The 21157-nt window shown below is 36.1% G+C and overlaps 1 protein-coding gene and 1 non-coding gene across 10 annotated transcripts in view; both read right to left on the bottom strand.

Annotated features, from left to right (window-relative positions):
• CCAR1 (cell division cycle and apoptosis regulator 1) overlaps positions 1–21157 on the bottom strand; it is a 61577-nt gene that overhangs the window by 18476 nt on the left and 21944 nt on the right. For 5 of the 9 annotated variants that reach the window (XM_072756198.1, XM_026003660.2, XM_072756197.1 and 2 more), the window contains exons 5-16: positions 19648–19680; positions 15850–16043; positions 14863–14977; positions 14553–14745; positions 12278–12407; positions 11879–12040; positions 8998–9223; positions 8406–8519; positions 7689–7855; positions 6749–6959; positions 5845–5928; positions 3762–3947 (exon numbers count right to left, since the gene is read on the bottom strand). In XM_072756198.1, coding sequence (XP_072612299.1) covers positions 3762–3947; positions 5845–5928; positions 6749–6959; positions 7689–7855; positions 8406–8519; positions 8998–9223; positions 11879–12040; positions 12278–12407; positions 14553–14745; positions 14863–14977; positions 15850–16043; positions 19648–19680 — 1815 coding nt within the window. The remainder of the gene's footprint in view (positions 1–3761; positions 3948–5844; positions 5929–6748; positions 6960–7688; positions 7856–8405; positions 8520–8997; positions 9224–11878; positions 12041–12277; positions 12408–14552; positions 14746–14862; positions 14978–15849; positions 16044–19647; positions 19681–21157) is intronic. The other 4 variants (XM_072756202.1, XM_072756201.1, XM_026003682.2 and 1 more) reach the window with 1 other exon arrangement.
• Positions 7987–8051, bottom strand: LOC112928854 (small nucleolar RNA SNORD98). Its single transcript, XR_003236807.1, has one exon. It is a non-coding gene; the product is annotated as a small nucleolar RNA SNORD98 (small nucleolar RNA).

The following is a 21157-nucleotide window of genomic DNA, read 5'->3' as shown; positions in this document are numbered from 1 at the left end:
TCTTTCCAGCACAGGGCCTCATACTTAGAAGAAATTTCTGAAAGCAGAATCAGTCGTGGGCAGGACAGCAAAAACAGAGACTTGGGAGGAAAAAGTCCCAATGAACAGTGACAGAAGAGCAACAGGGTGTTATCTGGGTGGTTTAGCCATTAAGTGTCTGCCTTAGGCACAGGTCATGATTCCAGGGTCCTGGGATCAAGCCCCACATCAGGCTCCCTCCACAATGGGATGCCTGATTCCCCTCTCCCTATACCCCTCCATCCCCATTCAAGTTCTCTCAAATAAATATATTAAGTCTTAAAAAAAAAAAAAAAGAAAAATGGGTAATAACATATTTAAAATAGTCAAAGAAATATAAATGGGAATCAAAGATTTTATATTCAGCAAAACTGACTTTTAAGTACAGTACAGTCAAATTGTTACCAACATACAAGAACTTACATATCGCTACCATGAGCTCTGAGGAACCTCCTAGAGATGAGCTTCAGAGACAATGACAAAAGGACTAGTGGTGAGCATTAGATAAGTAATTGTAGAACCAAGACTGAATGAGAATTAAAAGAATACAATATGTAATGATGCTACATGCATCATGCATCCTACATGCTAGGATGATATACTTATAGACAACATAAAAACAATGGGGAGAAAATAAGAATAGGAAATGTAAAAATAATTCTTTAAAAATTTCAGCAATAATCTTGGTGGTATACTATTAGTCCCACATTAGTGTTGTGTCTCTCTATATTTTCCTACCCACTGGACAAAAAAAGACAATTTGAGCTTTAATAAGGATAAGAATTGAAACCCATCAAATGTGTTTAAATCTATAAATTCGGGGCACCTGGATGGCTCAGTTGGTTAAATGTCTGCCTTTGGCTCGATCCTGGAATTGAGTGCCACATTGGGCTCCCTTGATGTGGGGAATCTGCTTCTCGCTCTCCTGCCCCTTTCCCCCATTTGTGCTCTAATAAAAAATCCTTAAAAATACATAAATCTATAAATTCATAACGATGTTTACTTTTTAAAGATTTGATTTAATTATTTATTTGAGAGAGAGTACAAGCAGGGGGAGGGGCAGAGGGAGAAGCAGGCTCTCTGCTGAGGAGGGAGCCCGATGTGGGGCTAGGTCCTGGGATGACCTGAGCTAAAGGAGGATGCTCAACCAGCTGAGCCACCCAGGCACCCCATAATGATGTTTAAGAACAAACAGGTAACCATCAGAAGAAGATGACAGGGAAGCAATTCAGTATCTTGAAAACCAGATAAAGGACAACACTGCTTACTTTAGGAACACATATAATAACATGATAACAATATAAAGATTAGCAAGGGTCCTGCATGAAGGTTCATTTTGAAGAAGTGTTCTATATTAAAAAAAAAAAAAAAAAAAAAAAGAATCAAACATTGATACTGCTTTCTGTATGAATTTACCAATAGGTAAAACTATACCACCAAGTAACCAGAGAACAGATGAGAAAAATTTGGGACAACAAAATGGTAAGAATTATGACTATTTTTCAACCCCAATGGGTGCTATCATCAAAAATTAAAAACCAGGGGCAGCCCTGGTGGCTCAGCGGTTTAGCACTGCCTTCAGCCCAGGGCGTAATCCTGGAGACCTGGGATAGAGTCCGACGTCAGGCTCCCTGCATGGAGTCTGCTTCTCCCTCTGCCTGTCTCTCTGCCTCTCTCTCATGAATGAAAAAAAGAAAACAAAAAAAAACCTTATCTGATTATTCTCTTACAATACTTCATAAATGATGATGTGTACTCCACAATGCACTAGGAAACAGATAATGTTGGTCTGTCCAATTACTGGTGTTCTAACATGCTTCCTATATTCCTGTATTTAAAATTCAGAAAACAGGGGATCCCTGAGTGGCTCAGCGGTTTGACGCCTGCCTTCGGCCCAGGGTGCGATCTTGGAGTCCTGGGATGGAGTCCCACACGTCGGGCTCCCGGCATGGAGCCTGCTTCTCCCTCTGCCTGTGTCTCTGCCCCCACCCCCATGTCTAGCATGAATAAATAAATAAAATCTTTAAAAAATTTTTTTTAAAAATTCAGAAAACAAATGACAGGCTTATAGCTTATAAATCCAAGAGTTATTCTAAGGGCATAAGATGGCTTGAATCTATAGTCTCAGAGTCTTAAGGACTGAAATGCAATCAAATACATAGCTATAGAAGCAGCAAAATTCTGGGACAAGCACTTCACTAGAACTCAATCTCTGAACTTGATGGCTCTGTCAATCAAATTTTCTCTCATTTTCTGTATCTAAGATATAAGGAGTAATTTTTAAAAGTCAACTCTAGGCCCAATGTGGGCCTTGAACCCATGACCCCAAGACCAAGAGTTGCATGCTCTAACTGAGCAATCAGGCACTGCAAACATGAATAATTTATTATTCATTCTTAAAAAGGAAGATTAAAAATACATGACTTGGAAATAACTCAAATGTATCTCAAATGGAAAACTAATAAACTGTGATACGTTGATACTACGGAATGTTATTCAGCAATAAAAAGAAAACAAATTAGTGGGGCGCCTTGCTGGCTCAGTTGGTAGAGCATCGAACTCTTGAATTTTGTCTCGGAGTTGTGGAATAGGTTCCTAAGACAGACTCTACACTCAGCATAGAGTCAGCCTGGGACTCTCTCCCTTTCCCTTTGGCCCCACCCACATGTTCCCTCTCTAAAATAAATGAAAGTTTCTTAAAAAAGGAAAAAATTAGGGGTGCCTGGGCAGCTCAGTGATTGAGTGTCCGCCTTTAGCTCAGGTACTGATCCTGGGGTCCTGGGATCAAGTCCTGAATCAGGCTCCCAACAGGGAGCCCGTTTCTGCCTCTCTTTCTGAATCTCTCATGAATAAATAAAATCTTAAAAAAAAAAAGGAAAAAATTAGTGATATGTACAAAATGGGTGACTCAATAGGTTACACGGTTCCATTTACATGATATACTGAATAGACAAAACTATACCAAACAGGTCAGTGGCTCCCAGAGGCTGGCCTTGGGGACAGAAGGTGCACATGGAGACAAGAAAATGCTTACAGGTGAATGCAGAGGATTTTTAAAGTGGTAGACCTGTTTTATATCTTAATTGTGGTGGTGGTTACGTAACTATATGAATTTGTCAAACCTGCAAAACTGTTCACTATAAAGGTCGAATCTAAAAAAAAGGGGGGGGGGGATCCCTGGGTGGCGCAGCGGTTTGGCGCCTGCCTTTGGCCCAGGGCGCGATCCTGGAGACCCAGGATCGAATCCCACATCGGACTCCCGGTGCATGGAGCCTGCTTCTCCATCTGCCTGTCTCTGCTTCTCTCTCTCTGTGTGACTATCATAAAAAAAATAAAAAAAATAAAAAAAAAGAAAGAAAGGTTGAATCTTACAGTTATGTAGTTACATGCTTTTCTTAAAAAAAGATTTTAGAGAGTGAGTGAGTGAGCAGGGGGAAGGGGCACCAGCAATTATTTTTTTTAAAGATAGATAGATTTATTAATTCATTCATTCATTCATACATACATACATACATAGAGAGAGAAAGAGAGAGAGAGAGAGGCAGGCAAAGACACAGACAGAGAAGCAGGCTCCACGCACGGAGCCCAACGCGAGACTTGATTCCGGGTCTCCAGGATCACAACCCAGGCTGCAGGCGGCACTAAACCACTGCGCCACCGGGGCTGCCCTTAAATCTTAATAAAAGTATACACACACATATTTCAAGAATTCTCTATAAACTAAAATCATATTTAGTATATACCTCTTTATCATCTTCAGATTTCCTATCATCCTCTTCTTCCTCTTCTTTTTCTGATTTCTCTAATTCCTTTTGTTCTTCTTTTTGCTCTTCTACTTTAAGCTGTTTTGTCAATCGGGCTATTAACTGGGATTTTAATCCTTTAGAACTAAGAGCTCGACTTTCTAATTCTTTCCGGAGATCATTTACCTAAATATAAAGAGCGTAAAAACAGAGAAGAAGAAAATGAGATATTGAAATAGGGAACAAACTATGCAATTATCTTTTATCTGATCTTTAAAATGTTGGTGAAAAATATACTTGTATAGCTCAGAACATGTTTGTGAAAATGCAAACTGTCAGAATATTTTTGGGAAATAATCTGTAACATATTTTAAGATGCTTAAAGAAAAGTTAATGCTCTTTGACACAGTACTTCTAATTTCTGGGAATTTACCCTAAAGAAATATTCCAAACACAGAGGGGGAAAAAAAACCCCACAAAAAACCTTTTTGTATTCCTTTGTTAACAGTCCCTTCCTCAAAAACATGACAATTCTAAATATCCAATAAAAGAATAATACCACATCAACTAGATGGAATACAGAACAATTAAAATTAATTAATGGGGGGCACCTGGGTGGCTTAGTCAGTGGGGATCTGCCTTTGGCTCAGGCTGTGAAGCCCTGTTTCAGACTCCCTGTTCAGCAGGGAATCTGCTTCTGGCACCTACCCCGTCCCCCACCTCCCACGTGTGAACCCACAGATGCTCTCTCTCGCTAATGAATAAAATCTTTAAAATAAAAATAATTACACGGGAAAAACCAACATTAATTGAAAAGGATGAGACTGCAACTGTTTTATACATAATCAGAAACCAGCCAACAAACCATAAAACTTGTACCCAAAAAAAATAATGGAAAAAAAATATCAAAAATATAATAGTGGTTGTGTTTGAGTTTATAGGCCTGAGTAACTTTTATCTTCTATTTTTTACATATATACTAGTTTTTAAAATAAGCATGCAGGCAGTCCGGATGGCTCAGCAGTTTAGTGCCGCCTTCAGTCCAGGACGTGATCCTGGAGACCTGGGATCGAGTCCCATGTCAGGCTCCCTGCGTGAAGCCTGCTTCTTTCTCCCTTTGCCTGTGTCTTTGCCTCTCTCTCTCTCCCTCTCTGCCTCTCATGAATTAAAAAAAAAAAAAAAAAAAAAAAAAAAGCATACATTATAATCAAAAGAAATACAAGTTTTAACATTAGAAACTGACTGGTAAAGCCATCAGTTTGATAAAAAGTCCTGGGACGCAGGTTTAATCTAATTACCTGTATGTTCTGAATCCACAGTTCTCTATATGAAACCTCACGTTGATGACAACTTGAGGTAATACAAAAATAACAAACATTTTTATGATATACATTCTCTACTTAGCAACGTGGTTTAAACTAGTTTCATACAAAAGAAAATGCTTTTTTGCTGTTAACAGATAACTTTTTTGCTGATAACAGAATGTGTTAAAATAGGCTGCAAAAGCATGAGCAACCAGCTTCTGATCTTCTGATATATGTAGAATGTACATATGCAGAATATATGGGTCTACATTCACATTATAAACTCAGAGATGAAAAAGTGTAGAATGATAATAGGTCCAAAGACATTGGGGAACAAAGAAAAACTAGTACAGGTTAACCAAAGAATTTCAAAAGAGGTTTTTAAATTATTTCCTTCCCAGTTCAGATGCATATTGGTCTACTTTTTAAATTTTATTTTAAAAACTAAAATAATCTTGGTAATCTTTTTCCTGTTTCCTCCCTTTTCCTTGAATATAAATTACTTAAATGCAGAAATTCTGCCTTCTTGGTCAGTTCCCAAATCAAAAAATGATGTTGCTCACACTATAGGCACTTGTATATTACATTTGACAGATCCTGGCTGCAGTGACTTATGAAGTCACCTTTTATTTAATCATTACACACACACAAATACAATATAGAATATTTATATAAAACCTGTGAACTTTATTTTTAATGGTTTTATGTGGTAAAACACTGATCTCATTCTCTATTCTTATCAGAGATTTCAAATTAAATACCATCAATTTCAAAGTTACCTTCATTGTCTTTGGATCAAGTTTAGACCAATGGGTAGGAGTGGAAATTTCTTTAGCTTCACCATCATCCTTCTCTTCTTCATCCTGATATACAAAGTTAAGAACATAATTACTATTCTGAAACCTTAATATAAAGGTAATTTATTTTTAAAAGTCTGTTGCTGATCTGTGCAAGGTCACAAATGTTTCAGATTGTCTTCTCCTAAAGTTATTATTTAGGCAAGTCCACGTACATACATTCTACCACTTTTAACTGATCACAAAGACACTCATCAGCCAATCAAAGCCAGATCTGTGAAACACAAAAGGGTGATAAATTACAACACAAAGGATATCAGGGATGCACAAACACTGCCGGTCTCCACTAACCACACAGTGTGTGATCTTGCCCCAATTTTCAAGCCACCCAAAGTTAAGACTGATTTAGTCAGACCTTTCAAATGTACCAAAGACGATGCCACATAGCCTGAAATGTCAAATCTCTCAGACTTGTGGTTGTCCAATTTCAAATATCCATGACTAGAACTGATGACCGTGAAAGAGAAAATTTTTAAAATTTTAGAAAATGGCAAAATGTTTAAAATGGCTTAATACTGAATCTTGCTCAACAACTGGTCCCAGATTCCAGCAACTAGACCTATGATAAAAACAAAATTCTGTGCAATTTAAGCACAACTTATTTTCCTTTGAGGTCTCAGCACTCTTAAAGTTAACAAACTAGACAGATTTTTTTTTTTTAAAGGAAAAGAAAATACAACTATACTGCTGAAAGCTGGATTACCAGTCGCTGTTACCAGTTATGTTCCTCCATGTGTGTTTGTTATGTAGTGTGTGGTGTGCATTTGTGCCTGTGTTCCTGTGCCTGTGAGAAGCGGAAATAGAAAAAGGGATTAGCGTTCAGTGCCTGTTCTCCATCAGCCTCCTTGCGTTCACCCTGAAGCTTCTCGACCAGCTGCTGCTTGTATCCTCGGGAGAGGGTTTCCCACTCTGAGCGGGTGGGAAGGCAATGCCAAACATCCGGGAAAAATAAAACCACTGTCTCCACATGAGCTGGAACTGTACGCCCCTTGTGGGTCTCCTCAGGGCGATGGTAGCGAATCTCTGCAAAACGGTACCTGTTGCAAGGGAAGAAGCATGTTGGAAAAAAAATTCTAAAATACATTTTAAAGACCCTAGTTCACTTGTAGCACATCAAGTAAAGAAATTTTGCTGCAAGAACTTGAGGTTGGTCTAAAGAAAAAAAAATTATAGAAGCCATAGTTCCTCTTTTGGTACATTTGTACAATATTTTATGGTTAAAAGAATATGTTTCCCAAAGCATTTTAAGTTTGATTATAGAGCTACCCATATTTTAGAGAATACCTGAAGAAGCTGGATAGCTGTTCAGATTTCATGAGCTAAAAAAAGAATATTCTCAATTAAGTCACAAGAAATATACTAAAATACAAAAGACAAATAAGCCTCAAGAGAAAATATGGCTGAACAAAAATAATCAGCAACTACATCATTTTATAACAAAAGAATTATGAAATGAAGTTCTCTCTCTTGACGATCTTCTCCAGCTATGCATGAAATGAAAAATATTTTCAACATACATCCAACTTCCGAAGTAAAGCATAACAAAACATTTAAATAATTTTGTTTATTTTGATTAGTTCTTAATTCTTTTACCCCCCAAACATTTTTGGCACCAAATAAACTTTTGCTACAAATGGGGATTTTCCTTTGAGATTACCTGCATGATCAAGGTTGCTAAAATAAGGGGAAAGGGGAGGCTGACAGATAAGAACATCTATATAAACTAAGAAAAAACGTTTCTCATCAGGAAATGAATTAGTACTTACCATTGTGTGCATACACTTAGATCAATGCCTGTCAGAGCCTTACAACAACGAATAGCAGTCTTAATCAACACAGAGGGGTCTTTTTCTGGGTCTGGTCCATCCAACGAAGGAGACCAGTGGCCTCCAATGGCCATGGCTTCATCCTTGCCTTTCATGCCCACTAAAAACTAATTCAAAACAAAAAATCATTTACATATATAATGCAACTTGTCAAATTACAAATAAGATACTTGAAAAGGAAAGGTACAAACCTTTCCAATATCATTTTTACTACCTCTGGTATCTGTGAGTCAAGGAAGAGTTCAGTTCATCGTGTTCCACACTGCATTTCAGCAATGGAATAGGATTTATACATCATAACTCATCCTTCTAAAATATTTCTTCAGATAAAGAATTCTTTAAAGAAACAAGCTATAATTCACACTTTAAGAGAATCCAAAGATACACTAATAAATCCATTACCACTAAGATTTTACTGTGCTACGAATATAACACCAAAATGACAGCTGATCACTAGTGAAATACAAATAAGATATACCCACGATCTGCAATGAAAAAGAATCTACATTATTAAATTCTGAGTGCCTTAAGAGTAGAAAAATTAGTTATTAATTAGTAAGTTAAAATGTATTTTTAATTTTACACACACACACACACACACACACAACTAAGCAAAGCAAATATACACCTGAAGTTAAAATAAATGTTTCACTTTACCTTAACAAGTCTAGCAGGATGTTGAAATCCATCTCGAAGTTCTTGTGGGTCTTCAGCAAGAGCACATGACTTATGATACAAATCTTCCATACTAGGACTAGCCATCAGCATTACCTATTATAGTCAAATAATTCAATCCTGTCAAAAGTCTAAAGTAATGTAAAAAAATGAGAAGCACTACTAATTATCCTTACATATTAGATATCCAAAATTTTTTTTATAAAAATGGAAAGTAAAACGCTACAGCAGAAATGGTATTAGATACTTCATATTAATGATAAGAGTTTTGTCAAGAAATGTTTCTTGATCAATGTTCTATAATAGCCAAAAACGATCCAACCATAAGCAATATACTGAATGTTACCCTGAAGACTAACATATATAAGGTATTGACCAACATCACATTTTATCTGAAGGTACCAGAAGTCACAGAACAGTCCAAAAAGCTCAGTAAAATCAACTTCATCTTCATGTTTATGAGTTTCGAAATGTTAAAGCAATAACCATAAATTTTACAGCTTAAGAGGCAAGACACACTCTTACTATGAGTAACTGCTCAGAAATTTTAGCTGTATTATCACAGAATACAAACCTTTGCACTGTATAAATGGTCAGCATCTGGTGGATCAAGAATGGCCATATTTTTTTCTAAGGACTCTACTTCTCTGTGCATTACATAGAAATTGCAGTAATTTCCCAGCTGAAATGGTCTTGACAAAGGGAAAGCATCCACCCATGTAAACTGAGCATCAAAAAAGTCACTAGGTATATATAAATTCTGATAACGGCGCCTTAGTTCCATCATGTCACAACTAGGACTGAAAAACAGACATAAGTAGTGAATAAATAGCCTTAATATCAAAGATTATACAAACATTCACTCCATTCTGCATCGAAATACATAATCTGACATGGTTAAAAGCCAGCTGAAAATGGTCAGAGTCAATTATTAACGAGCTACAGATTTGCAAAGAGCCATAGGAAACCTTATTTTCACAAACTGTCTAGTTACAGCTTTAAATAAATAACTGGTACCTAAGTATTACCTTCATTTCTTTCCTTTTTGTGTGTAGCTTAAAATTCGTTAGAGACCTGCTGAAATAACTTCAACACCAGCTCCAGAGAAGATAGGAACAAAAAGCAGTTCTACCTCAGTTGAAACTATGCATTTTTTTAGAAAATGATAATTCATACAGAATGGATAAAAATAAGGGACAAGAATGGTACCAAATGATGAGTATCCTCAATCAGGTTAATACAATGTAGAAAAAAACCTTTATTTTATAGTAATATCCTAGATCAAATATATTCAAAATTAAGTGCAAAAATCCACATGAAAGCTAAATCCAAATGTATTTTGGGTTATCTAGCACCCCTCTACTTCTATCTCTCTGTTAATGAATAAGATCCATACCTGATTGTTTATTATGTAAAGAGGGTAAGTTTCATGCGTTTTAAATCTGGCATACTGATTTTTTTTTAAAGGATGATTTCCTTTTTGCTAAGAAGGAGGGCTTTTAAAGGAAAGGAACACAAAGGTAAATCAATCTGGTAAAAGAACAAAGGATTTCTATTAAAAGTATAACAAAAAGGGGAAAACAATTTGTAAGATGAAAAAATAAATACATTATCTTTTTTATTACCTTCTTTCTTCAATTGTGTTTTTTTAAAGACAGGGGTATAAAATATGACTTAATATATTTGTAGGGGAAAAAAATATATTTGTAGGGGTATCTTTTTATTTGAAGCCTAAAAATAACAAATATATAACAATAAACTTGTCAGGTACATTTGCTAATAAAGTAAGATTCTGCTGTTAAAAAAAAAAAAAGAAAATGTGTAAAGTAAGTATTAGAGGTTTGTGTTTTTTAAGTGTTGCAAACAGAAAGTGTAATAGTTTCTTAGTTTTCCATCACTAGTTGTGTTTTACCAGTATTTCCATCACTAGTTGTGTTTTACCAGAATTAAAACTACAAAAAAAAAAAAAAAAAACTACAATAAAACAATGTACAAATGAGTCATTTCTTGGCATACAGTCTTTTTTAACCACATTACGATAAAACAATCTTGATTTCCACAACTATCAATGAGAAAAGGTATTGATATTTTAAAATGATTTTTTTTGTAATGGGTTGATTTGATATTCTAGGAATTTATTTTGAAGTGATGAAACGAAACTGAAGGTCTAATTTGGAAGAAGATAGGTAACTATTGAATTTATATCCTATCCATGACAATTCTCCCCAAAAGTATCATTCCATACTGGAATAGTCTAGAGCAAAGATGCTCTCTCTATTCAATATCTTTGGGACTGGAGAAGTGTTTTTGGCTCTAATAAGTTACTCTGATATATGCAGCCTATATATTTTAAAAATACAAGTAAACAGGAATAACAAGAAAAATATAAATTTGCCACACGACTAAATGACCATTAACTATATTAACAATTAAGCAAAGTTACTAAGCAAGATCATTTTTTGGCACTGAGTAGCTTAAGTAAATTACAGTGTTTTACCCAACTTACAAATGAATATACAGGAATTTAAATTTTTGATAGGTCAGTATTTTGAGTATTAATTACACTATTCTTTGTTGAAACACACTAATACTTCCTCAGGAGACTGAAGTGCATATAGTTATTTGTTCCCATGCTAAAGAGCTTTAAACACTGCTTTTAATGATTCTTTTTTTTTTTAATGATTCATTTTTATTTTACTATTTGTTTTCTCTATTAATTTATCTCTTCACAACTGCCACTCCCAGGGCCTTTAAATAATTCTTCCTTTCCCTTAGACTAAATTAGTCATTTTATCAATTTGCCTTTTTATGAATTACAACTTTGAAGTTATTACCTGGCCATGACATCTCACCACCACCGTTAATTATGGAGTATCTACAACTGCTAAGATTGGATAAAGTGCTCTATATATATGAATTCAATTTAACCTTAGTAATTCAGCTAATTGATAAAATTCCCATTTTGCAGGTTAAAGTAAGAAACTCTTATTAACTTGTCCATTACCTCTGACTCCAAAGGCTGAAAAATGTATTTACGCACATGTATTTATGTTCTATGTCTGTGACAGCATATGTAGGTCTATACTGCTATCATGGCACAGTGTCACAACTAACTTTAAATAATTGGCCCATTTCATCAAACATAATGGACTACCCATGAATTTAATAAAGTTATCAATAAATCTGGACCTTAAATGACTAACTTTAAGAAACAAATTAAAACAAGTTCATTACAGAGCAGCTGTCCTTTTTAATAGCTGTTATCTTTAATGAATATATGAAAATAATACGCCCTTGCAAAAGACTCCATTCCTACTTCAAACTGCATTTCTGCCCTATGTAAACTAAAGATCACAAATGAAAGTTCTAAGAAAAATATCTCCATATATCCTACTAAATTAGACAAAATTACAGAGTTGCAAACTCAATAAAAACAATGAGGGAAAAGAACTTACCAATCTAAGGAAAATTTTGAAAACTGAACTGTGTAACGTGGAACAACACGTCGAACTCTCCGAGGTGATCGTTCTCTCTCTCTTCGAGGAGATCTCTCCCGGGAACGCTTTCTTTGAGGAGATCTTTCTCTGGATCTACGTCTTTCTCTCTCCCTTTCACGACTTAAAACAAAATTTTCTAAAATTACTAATATTGCCGGCATTACTGAAGAGTTCTTTGATAAATATAATAGATAATATAAGCAAGATTCTCTAACATAGTTTAACAACTTCTAAAAATAGTACAATATGTGATACACAAACTCCCCCCATAACCATTTTGAAACATACAATTTGTGGCATTAAGTGCATTCACAATGTGCAACCATCACCACCATCAAAAGTATACTTTAAAAATACCTTCGGTCATCTTTTCTGTTAGGCACCTGATCCCCTCTATCATTCCTTCCTGAAAATCTGGATGGTGGATCTAATCTTCGTGCTGGTTGTGGCTGTGAAACTATACGGACAGGAGGCTGTAATAACCCAGCTTTAAAAGACAGAGAAAAAAATATTTTAGCTCAACTAAAAACATTACCTAGTTGAGTTTTACAACTAGAAAACTGGATAGTATCTTGAGCTTCGTGGCCAGGTAGCAGACATCACTTGTATATTTGTATTTATTTTTTACAATCATTTAAAAATGCAAAAGCCATCTGTAGCTCAGGCGTCATGTAAACCAGCCATGGACCAAATCAAAGGGCTATAATTTGAAATCCTTGATCCATAAACAATAAACCAAAGATTGCTGTACAATGAGGTATTCACAGGCTGCCAAGCTATCATCCAAAGATTACCTATACATAAAGAACTCCTTATAATGGAGCGATCTCTACTCTGACCTAGTAATCACATTTAGCAACAATTAATGGAAGAAGTTGACATATACCTCCCAGTATCATGCAATAAAATTACAAAACATCACCTATAATGTGTTCTACCCAAAACCTTTTTTTTTTTTTTTTTTAAGAGAGAGTGCACAAGTGAGTTATGGGTAGGGACAGAAGGTGAGGAGAAGAAAATCTTAAGCAGGCTTCTTTTTTTTTTTTTTTATAAATTTTTTTTTTTCAATTTTTATTTATTTATGATAGTCACAGAGAGAGAGAGAGAGAGGCAGAGACACAGGCAGAAGGAGAAGCGGGCTCCATGCACCGGCAGCCCGACGTGGGATTCGATCACGGGTCTCCAGGATCAGGCCCTGGGCCAAAGGCAGGTGCTAAACCGCTGCGCCACCCAGGGATCCCTTAAGCAGGCTTCTGAAGATAACATGCCCCAGAGAAATCCAGGCACATTGCCCCTAAACAAATACGCAAGGACATTTATTGCCGCATCTTCTGAAACCAAAAAACTAGAAACAATCCTAATGTTTACCAGGGAACAGAACTGTAAATAAACTGTACAATATTCATACATATAATATTATCTAATAATGAAAATGAAGAATGAGCCAGATAGAAAAAATAGTATGAAAAACTTTTAGAACATAATGTTGAAAAAATTAAGTCCTACACAACAGTTTATATAAATGGAATCACACTATGTAAAGTTCAAAGATAGACAAATCTAAACTGTATTATGAGGATGCATATTTAGAGAGTAAAACTATTATAAAAGTAAACTAGGAAAACTGTATTTTTTTACCCAAGTATTGATTAGATAGGTGTTTAGTAACTCATTACACTGTAATCTTTTTAATCATTTTAAGTATGCAATTATTTTAATATAGGAGAAAATGCCACAAATTAACACTTTTAAAAGTACTAATTAGGGGTGCTTGGGGGCTCAGCCAGTTAAACATCTGACGCTTGATTTCAGCTCAGGTCAAGATCTCATAGTCATGACCCCCTCCATAGGGCTACACATTCAGTGGAGTCTGCTTGAGGTTCTTCCTCTCCTCTCCCTTTCCCTCTACCCTTCTCCCTATTCCTGTGCTAAGATAGATAAATCTTAAAACAAAAACTAGAAACAACTAATCAAGAATGCTTCTGTTAAGCCAAGGCTATCTTGTTAATGTTATTTCAATAAAAGTGTCCATAGTTTCAAATAATTTGCGAAGGAAAATGTAAAATACAGTTCATTTATGTCGTGCACTATAATTCCACAAATAACTTAAAGTTCTATTACCAGACAATATATATGTGAAATACCTGAGGTGGCCCAGTCGGTTATGTGAGCAACTCTATAGACTTTTGCTCAGGTCATGATCTCAGGATCCTGAAATCGAGCCCCAACCAAATTGGGCTCACTGCTCAGTGGGATGTCTGTTGAAGATACTCTCTCCCCCTCTCTGCCACTCCCCCCACCCTCAAATTAAAAATAAATAAATGAATAAAATGTTATATTTATGACATTTTCTTCCATTACAGGTAAGATACCTAAAAGGACTTGGGATTAACAGTTCTGATTTTTAAGTTCACAAAGAGCATGTCTTTATATAAGAGCAATAATATAAAAATACTTCCAAATAGCTACAGAAGTAAAAGTGGTATACACAAGATAGTTAAACTTCCTTTCAAGTATTCTGGAAATCCCTGCCCTTTATAATTAAAAGCATATTCTCCTTATTTTTAATAACTACACAGCTGTAAAAGTTATGTGTTAATCTGGAACAGAAAAGACACATTGTAAGTAATACCTTTTTGCTGTGGCTGCTGTAATAAAGGCTGCGGCTGAGTCTGCAATAATGGTGTAATAGAAGCTGCTGAGATCTGGGCCTGCAGCAGGGACTGGGGCTGGGGCTGAGCTTGAACACCAAATGTTGTCTGTGGAGCAATTGGCTGAAGTACAGCAGGAGGAGTCTTCAGTAAGGGTTGAGTTTGGGATTGATTCTTAACAAAAACAAAAACCAACCAAAAAAAAAAAAATTAAATAGGAAGAAAACACTTTGAAAATTAGAAGACTGAATCACCACATTTCTATAACACCTAACTCAGTATTTTATATACCTGATTTGGTAGCGTTTGAATTCTTTGTGCATTCCATTTAAAAGGCATATTGGGATTATATGTAGCTTCAACCAATACTCTGTCACCCACTTGAGGGGTTTTCCCTTTGACAGCACTGGAAAAAAAGTTAAGTTAAATATACATATAATTAAGAGATTACTCAAAAAAAAAAAAAACCCCATTTATATTTGTATTTTATCTAATGTAAACTATCTGAAAAGGAAATCTAAAAAGCCCCTTTAAAAAGTAGATATACCTCCTAGACTTCTTTAAAACTCACGTTTCACCCTCTCTAAAAAGTACAGGGTTTGAAGTGGAAGAAATAATTTTGCACCCCATATTCTACCAATATTGTGTCCGTCCTTCTTCAGTACTTTCTAACTTTAATAATCCAAGTGTAAGATTGATTTCCTTTGGGCTGTGGAGTGATAGGAGAAATGAAGATGGAAAACAGGAGACCCATTTTTAGAAAAATCTCGTAATAATTAAATTTCCCAAAATGAAGTACTTCTAAGGCAGTTCATTAGGAATATAGTTGAAACATCCAAGGAAAATCTTTTTATGCAACCACCATTACTGTAACAAAATACTATTCTGAATGTTAATCATTAATCATTCAATCCTACTCATTATTTTTTCAAATAAAAATGCTTTTTTAGTATATAGTGTCGTTAGATATGTCAAACAGAAGATTAAATTTTAAAAGGCACAGAACTATTTCAATCTCTAGTCTGTCTGCCCATAAAGAGTTGGAAAAATTAACTCACTCCTATGAAACATGTATAAAGAATTCACCATAATTACTTTATTCAGTAACCAGAAGTATCTTCACTCATATTCTCCATCAAAAAAGGCTAGATAGAAATTAATACTAGATGATTAAAACAAAAAATTATACCAAAAACACAATCCTATGCCACAATTAGGCCTCATCAATATATTTCATGCTAAATACAGGCAGCATTTGCCAACACCTAATTAAGTTACCTAAGCTGAAAGAACACATCTTCATCCACAAATCCAAATGTATCATGTAGTTTTGTAACTACGCCTGTAAAAACACGCTGTTTCTGAGGTTGGGTTTGTTGCTGACTGGATCTTGGTGTGGGATATGATACAGTTATCTGTGCTGCAGGCTGAGGAGTAGACAGGCTAAGGCTTGTAGGCAGTGCAACCGCTGGCTACAAAACAAAATCAAGATCAACTTAAGCTAGTGATTTGATAGACTCTAGAAATTAAAAATGACTGCTCTAACTCAAAATGCTAAAAATAAGTTTTTTTTAAAAAGATTTTATTTATTCATGATAGTCACAGAGAGAGAGAGAGGGAGGGAGAGAGAGAGAGAGAGAGAGAGAGAGAGAGAGAGAGAGGCAGAGACACAGGCAGAGGGAGAAGCAGGATCCATGCAGTGAGCCCGACATGGGACTCGATCCTGGTTCTCCAGGATCGCGCCCTGGGCCAAAGGCAGACGCTAAACCGCTGCGCCACCCAGGGATCCCCAAAATACTAAAAATAACTTATTTGAAGTTAGGAAACACACACGTACACCTTGAAGATGAAAACCAAGTCTCAAAAAAGCTTTTCTTTCCTTTAAATCTACCTCAACATTAAGTTCCTTCAAATGTTTTCACATATTATTCTAGGAAAAGAATATATACCATAGTGAAATGAGTTTTAAAAATACTGCAGGGAGCATTTGACTGCCTTCATCGGTTGAGTGTCCAACTCTTCGGCTAAGGTCATGATCTCAGGTCATGAGATCAAGCCCCACATTTGGCTCTGGGCTCAACAAGGAGTTTACTTGGGATTCTTTATTCCCTCTCCCTTTGCCCTTCCGCACTTAAGCACAAATACACATCCTCTCTCTAAAATAAATAATGCAGGGGCACCTGGGTGGTTCAGTGGTTGAACATTTGCCTTTGACTCAGGTCATGATCCCAAAATCCTGGGACTGATTCTCGTATCAGGGTGCCTGCAGGGAGCCTGCTTCTTTCTCTGCTAATGTCCCTGCCCCTCTCTCTCTGTCTCTCATGACTGACTGAATGAATAAATAAAATCTTAAAAAAAATTTAAAAATAAAATAAAAAGTGCATATTGGGTGGCCTGGGTGGCTCAGGCAGTTAAGCATCTGAACTTCATTTCTCAGGGTTGTGAGATCGAGACCCTCATCAGACTCATGTGCTACGCATGGAGTCTGCTTACGATTCTCTCTCCTTGGGCAGCCTGGTGTCACAGCGGTTTAGCACCACCTGCAGCCTGGGGTGTGATCCTGGGGACCCGGGATCGAGTCCCACGTCGGGCTCCCTAAATGGAGCCTGCTTCTCCCTCTGCGTCTCTGCCTCTCTCTCTCTCATGAATAAATAAGTATTAAAAACAAGAACAAAAACAAAAAACTATTGTCTCTCCTTCCTCCTGTGCTGCCCCCCCAAAATACTGCATATATTAGAAGTGCCTGGCTGGCTCACTCTTGGTCTTGGGGTTGTGGGTTTGAGCCCAAGATGGGAGTAGAGATTACTTAGAAAAAAGGAAAAGCATGTGAATTTTAGTCCCCTCTTAGAAATTCAAAACAATAGTGGCATAATACTCAGGAAAGTTCTGTATATGTGAAGTAAGTCAGAGAAAAACAAATATGTATGACCTCACTTACATCTGAAATCTAAAAGACAAAAAATTCACAGAAACAGAAAACAGATTTGGTGACTGCCAGAGGCATGGAGGGAGAAGAAATGGGTGAAGTTGGTCAAAAAGCACAAATTTCTAGATAAGTTCTATGGATGTTATATACAGCATGATGACTCTAATAATACTGTATTGTGGTTTGTTTTTTTTTTTTTTTAGATTTTATGTATTCATGAGAGACACACAGAGAGAGGCAGAGTCATAGGCAGAGAGAAAAGCAGGCTCCATGCAGGGAGCCCAATATGGGACTCAAACCCAGGACTCCAGGATCATGCCCTAGGACGGAGGCAGGCTCTCAACCACACTGAATCACCCAGGCATCTCTGTGTTGTATATTTGAAAGCACTGACAAAGTAGCTCTTAAAAGTTCTCATCAGGAAAAAAATCTATAACTATGCAAGGTGACTCATGTTAACTAAACTTATTATGGTAATTCATTTCACATCATATATATATATATGTATCAAATTATGTTGTACATCTTATATTAATATAGTGTTATATATCAATTACTTTCCATAAAACTAAACAAATGAGAAAAATGTTACTTTCATTTCTTTTCTGGCACAAACATAGCATATTACTGATGAAAACTTCTATACGTAAATAGTAATAAAACCATTAAAAAAAATAATCATCTGACTCTTCAAGACAAAACATGATGTTTTATGATTGCCCAATAAATCAAGTCTCTTAATTTTTACAATAAAAAAAAAAGCCAAATCCTATATATAGTGAAAGGACTCAACTTTTCTCAAACTATGACCACACAATTATTTACTCATAAAATTTCTTTAACATCCTGACAATAATGATTTATGAGCACATACTAGGAAATGTTATTCTAAGAAAAGACTAATTTTTTTTTGAAAAGACTAATTTTTATAGCTTTTTTACTTAGTTTGGAAATTCTACTATTGGGAGATTAAAATTACAAGATCAGTGTCAGCTGATTTTGATTCCTTAACAAAACCAAAGTGAAGTTGACTTCTCAAGTGAAATTTTACAAAAATAACACATTAAAGACTAAAATGGTATGAAAGGCTATAGACTACAAAACTTGTGTTCCTCAGCGACCTAAATTCTCTACCCATGGGACAATCACCAGTTATTATTATAGGTTCTGCTTCCTTTTTTATCATTTTCATAATATTTCAATTTAAGTCAGTAAACCATGGCTCTTTGGTCAAATCCAGCCCATAGCTTACAATTTTGTGATTTTTGTATAGTGTGAAATTAGGGATGGTTTTTCAAGCTCTATTTATTTTTAAAGATTATATTAATTTATTTGAGAGAGCACGAGCAGGAGACTGGCAGGGGAAGAGGGATAAGCAGACTCCTTTCTGAGCAGGGAGTATGACACGGGGCTCAATCCCAGGGCCCTGAGATCATGACGTAAGTGGATAGTAAGACTCATACCTGACTGAAGTCATCTAAGTGACCTGTTTTATACTTTAAAATAACTGTTACAAATAATAAAACTTGCAACAGAGACTCCACAACCTAAACTAGCACTACACAGGGGCACCCGGGTGGCTGAATCGGTTAAGCCTCTGACTTGATTTTGTCTCAGGTCATGGTCTTAAGGTCAGGGTTCGAGCCCCATGTTAGGCTCTACACTTAGTGAACAATCTGTTTGTCCCTCTCTCTCTACTCTTCCCCCCCACATGCTCTCTCTCAAATAAATATATTTTTTAAAAAGTTCAAAAACATTTTAATGCTGCTAATGCTGGAAAAACTAAGCTAATAATGTAATACAAAAGCTTCACCAACTAAGGTCAAGCTTAAAAGATATAATACCTAAAAAAAACTTTCCTAAAAATATCACCAATAATGAAAGTATAAATGCCAAAATCAGAATTAAGTTTAAAATAAGACCTCATATGTATTCAAACTAGATCACAACTGGATCTGCAATCAAAAACATTAAATACAAAACAACAACATGCATTCCATCTTTAATTCCATGTATTGTTAAACTAATATGTGAACCAAACCAATATTCATCTTCAAACCCTGAAAGAAAGAAATACTTAACAGGAATAAAATTTTTTGGTCTATTCTTCATTCAGATATCCAAAAGGAATAATGTAATGCCAAACTAACCTGTGTTAAAAGAGTCTGCTGAGGTTGCTGTAACTGAAAATAGAATAAACAAACAAAAACAGGGAAGAAAAAGAAAAAGGTCAATCAAAATTGTTTCATAGATGCTCTCATTAAAAAAAATTCCTATTAAATGGGTACTTCATTTCTAATTAAGAAATATGGTGGAGGATGCCTGGATGCCTTAGGCAGTTAAGCATCTGCCTTTGGGTCATGTCATGATCCCGGGGTCCTGCAACCCAGCCTCGAGTCAGGTTCCCTGCTCAATGGGGAGTCTTCCTCTCCTTCTCCCTCTAACCCACACCCCCTGCTGATCCTTTCTAACAACAACAAAAAAAATCTTAAACAAAAAAATATATATATCTATGGTGAAAGTAACAGAAGTGGGGTGCCTGGATGGCCCAGTGGTTGAGCGTCTGCCTTTGGTACAGGTCGTGATCCTAGGATTGAGTCCCACATCAGGTTCCCCATAGGGAGTCTGCTTCTCCTTCTACCTATGTTTCTGCCTCTCTGTGTCTCTCATGAATAAATAAACTTTTAAAAGAAATGATTAAAAAAAAAGTAACAGAGATAATTATAGCCATTTCCTAGAAGTATTTCTGATTGCAGACCTGATATATAACTAACTCGTTCAATGGGGCACCTGGCTGGCTCAAGTCAGTAGAGCATGTGACTACTATTCTCTGTGCTTTGAGTTTGGGCACAGAAATTATTAAATATAAAATATTTTTAAAAAACCCAAAAAACCAAACTCATCCAATAAAAAAATTGATGTTTTATCTTATTTCATAGGGATAACACACACACACACACACACACACACACACACACACACACACACAAAATCAACCAAGTCCCTAGATGGGAAAATTTCCAGTACTGACATATTAGTCACCATGCTGCAAATGATTATCATCAGTATGCTATTTGCATCAAAAATATCATTGGAGAGGGGCTCCTGGGGTAGCTCAGTCAGTTGAAGTGTTTGCCTTCTGCTCAGGTCATGATCCCAGGTTCTGGGATCAAGCTGCGCATCAGGCTCCCTGCTCAGTTGGGAGTCTGCTTCACCTCTCCCGGCCTATTCACTCAGTTATACACTCTCTTACTCTCACTCATGCTCTCTCAAATAAGTAAATAAAATCTTTTTTTTTTTTTTATAGATTTTATTTATTTATTCATGAGAGGCACACAGAGGCAGAGACATAGGCAGAGGGAGAAGTGAGCTCCTTGCAGGGAGCCAATGTGGGTCTCGATCCAGAACATTGGGATCACGCCCTGAGCTGAAGGCAGACGCCCAACCGCTGAGCCATCCAGGCATCCCAGTAAATAAAATCTCAAAAAAAAAAAAAAAAATCATTGGCTCTATGAATGATATATCCAATTATGTGGTTAGCACCAAAATATATAAAGAACACACAAAATCTTATATCAAAAAACGAACCAATTAAAAAATGGGCCGGGGGCAGCCTGCGTGGCTCAGCAGTTTAGTGCCACCTTTGGCCCAGGGTGTTAT

Source organism: Vulpes vulpes, chromosome 4 (assembly GCF_048418805.1).
Source record: "Vulpes vulpes isolate BD-2025 chromosome 4, VulVul3, whole genome shotgun sequence".
In the NCBI taxonomy this organism is placed as follows: Eukaryota; Metazoa; Chordata; class Mammalia; order Carnivora; family Canidae; genus Vulpes; species Vulpes vulpes.
Note: the sequence above shows the minus strand (reverse complement) of the source record. Positions and strands in the feature narration are given on the sequence as shown.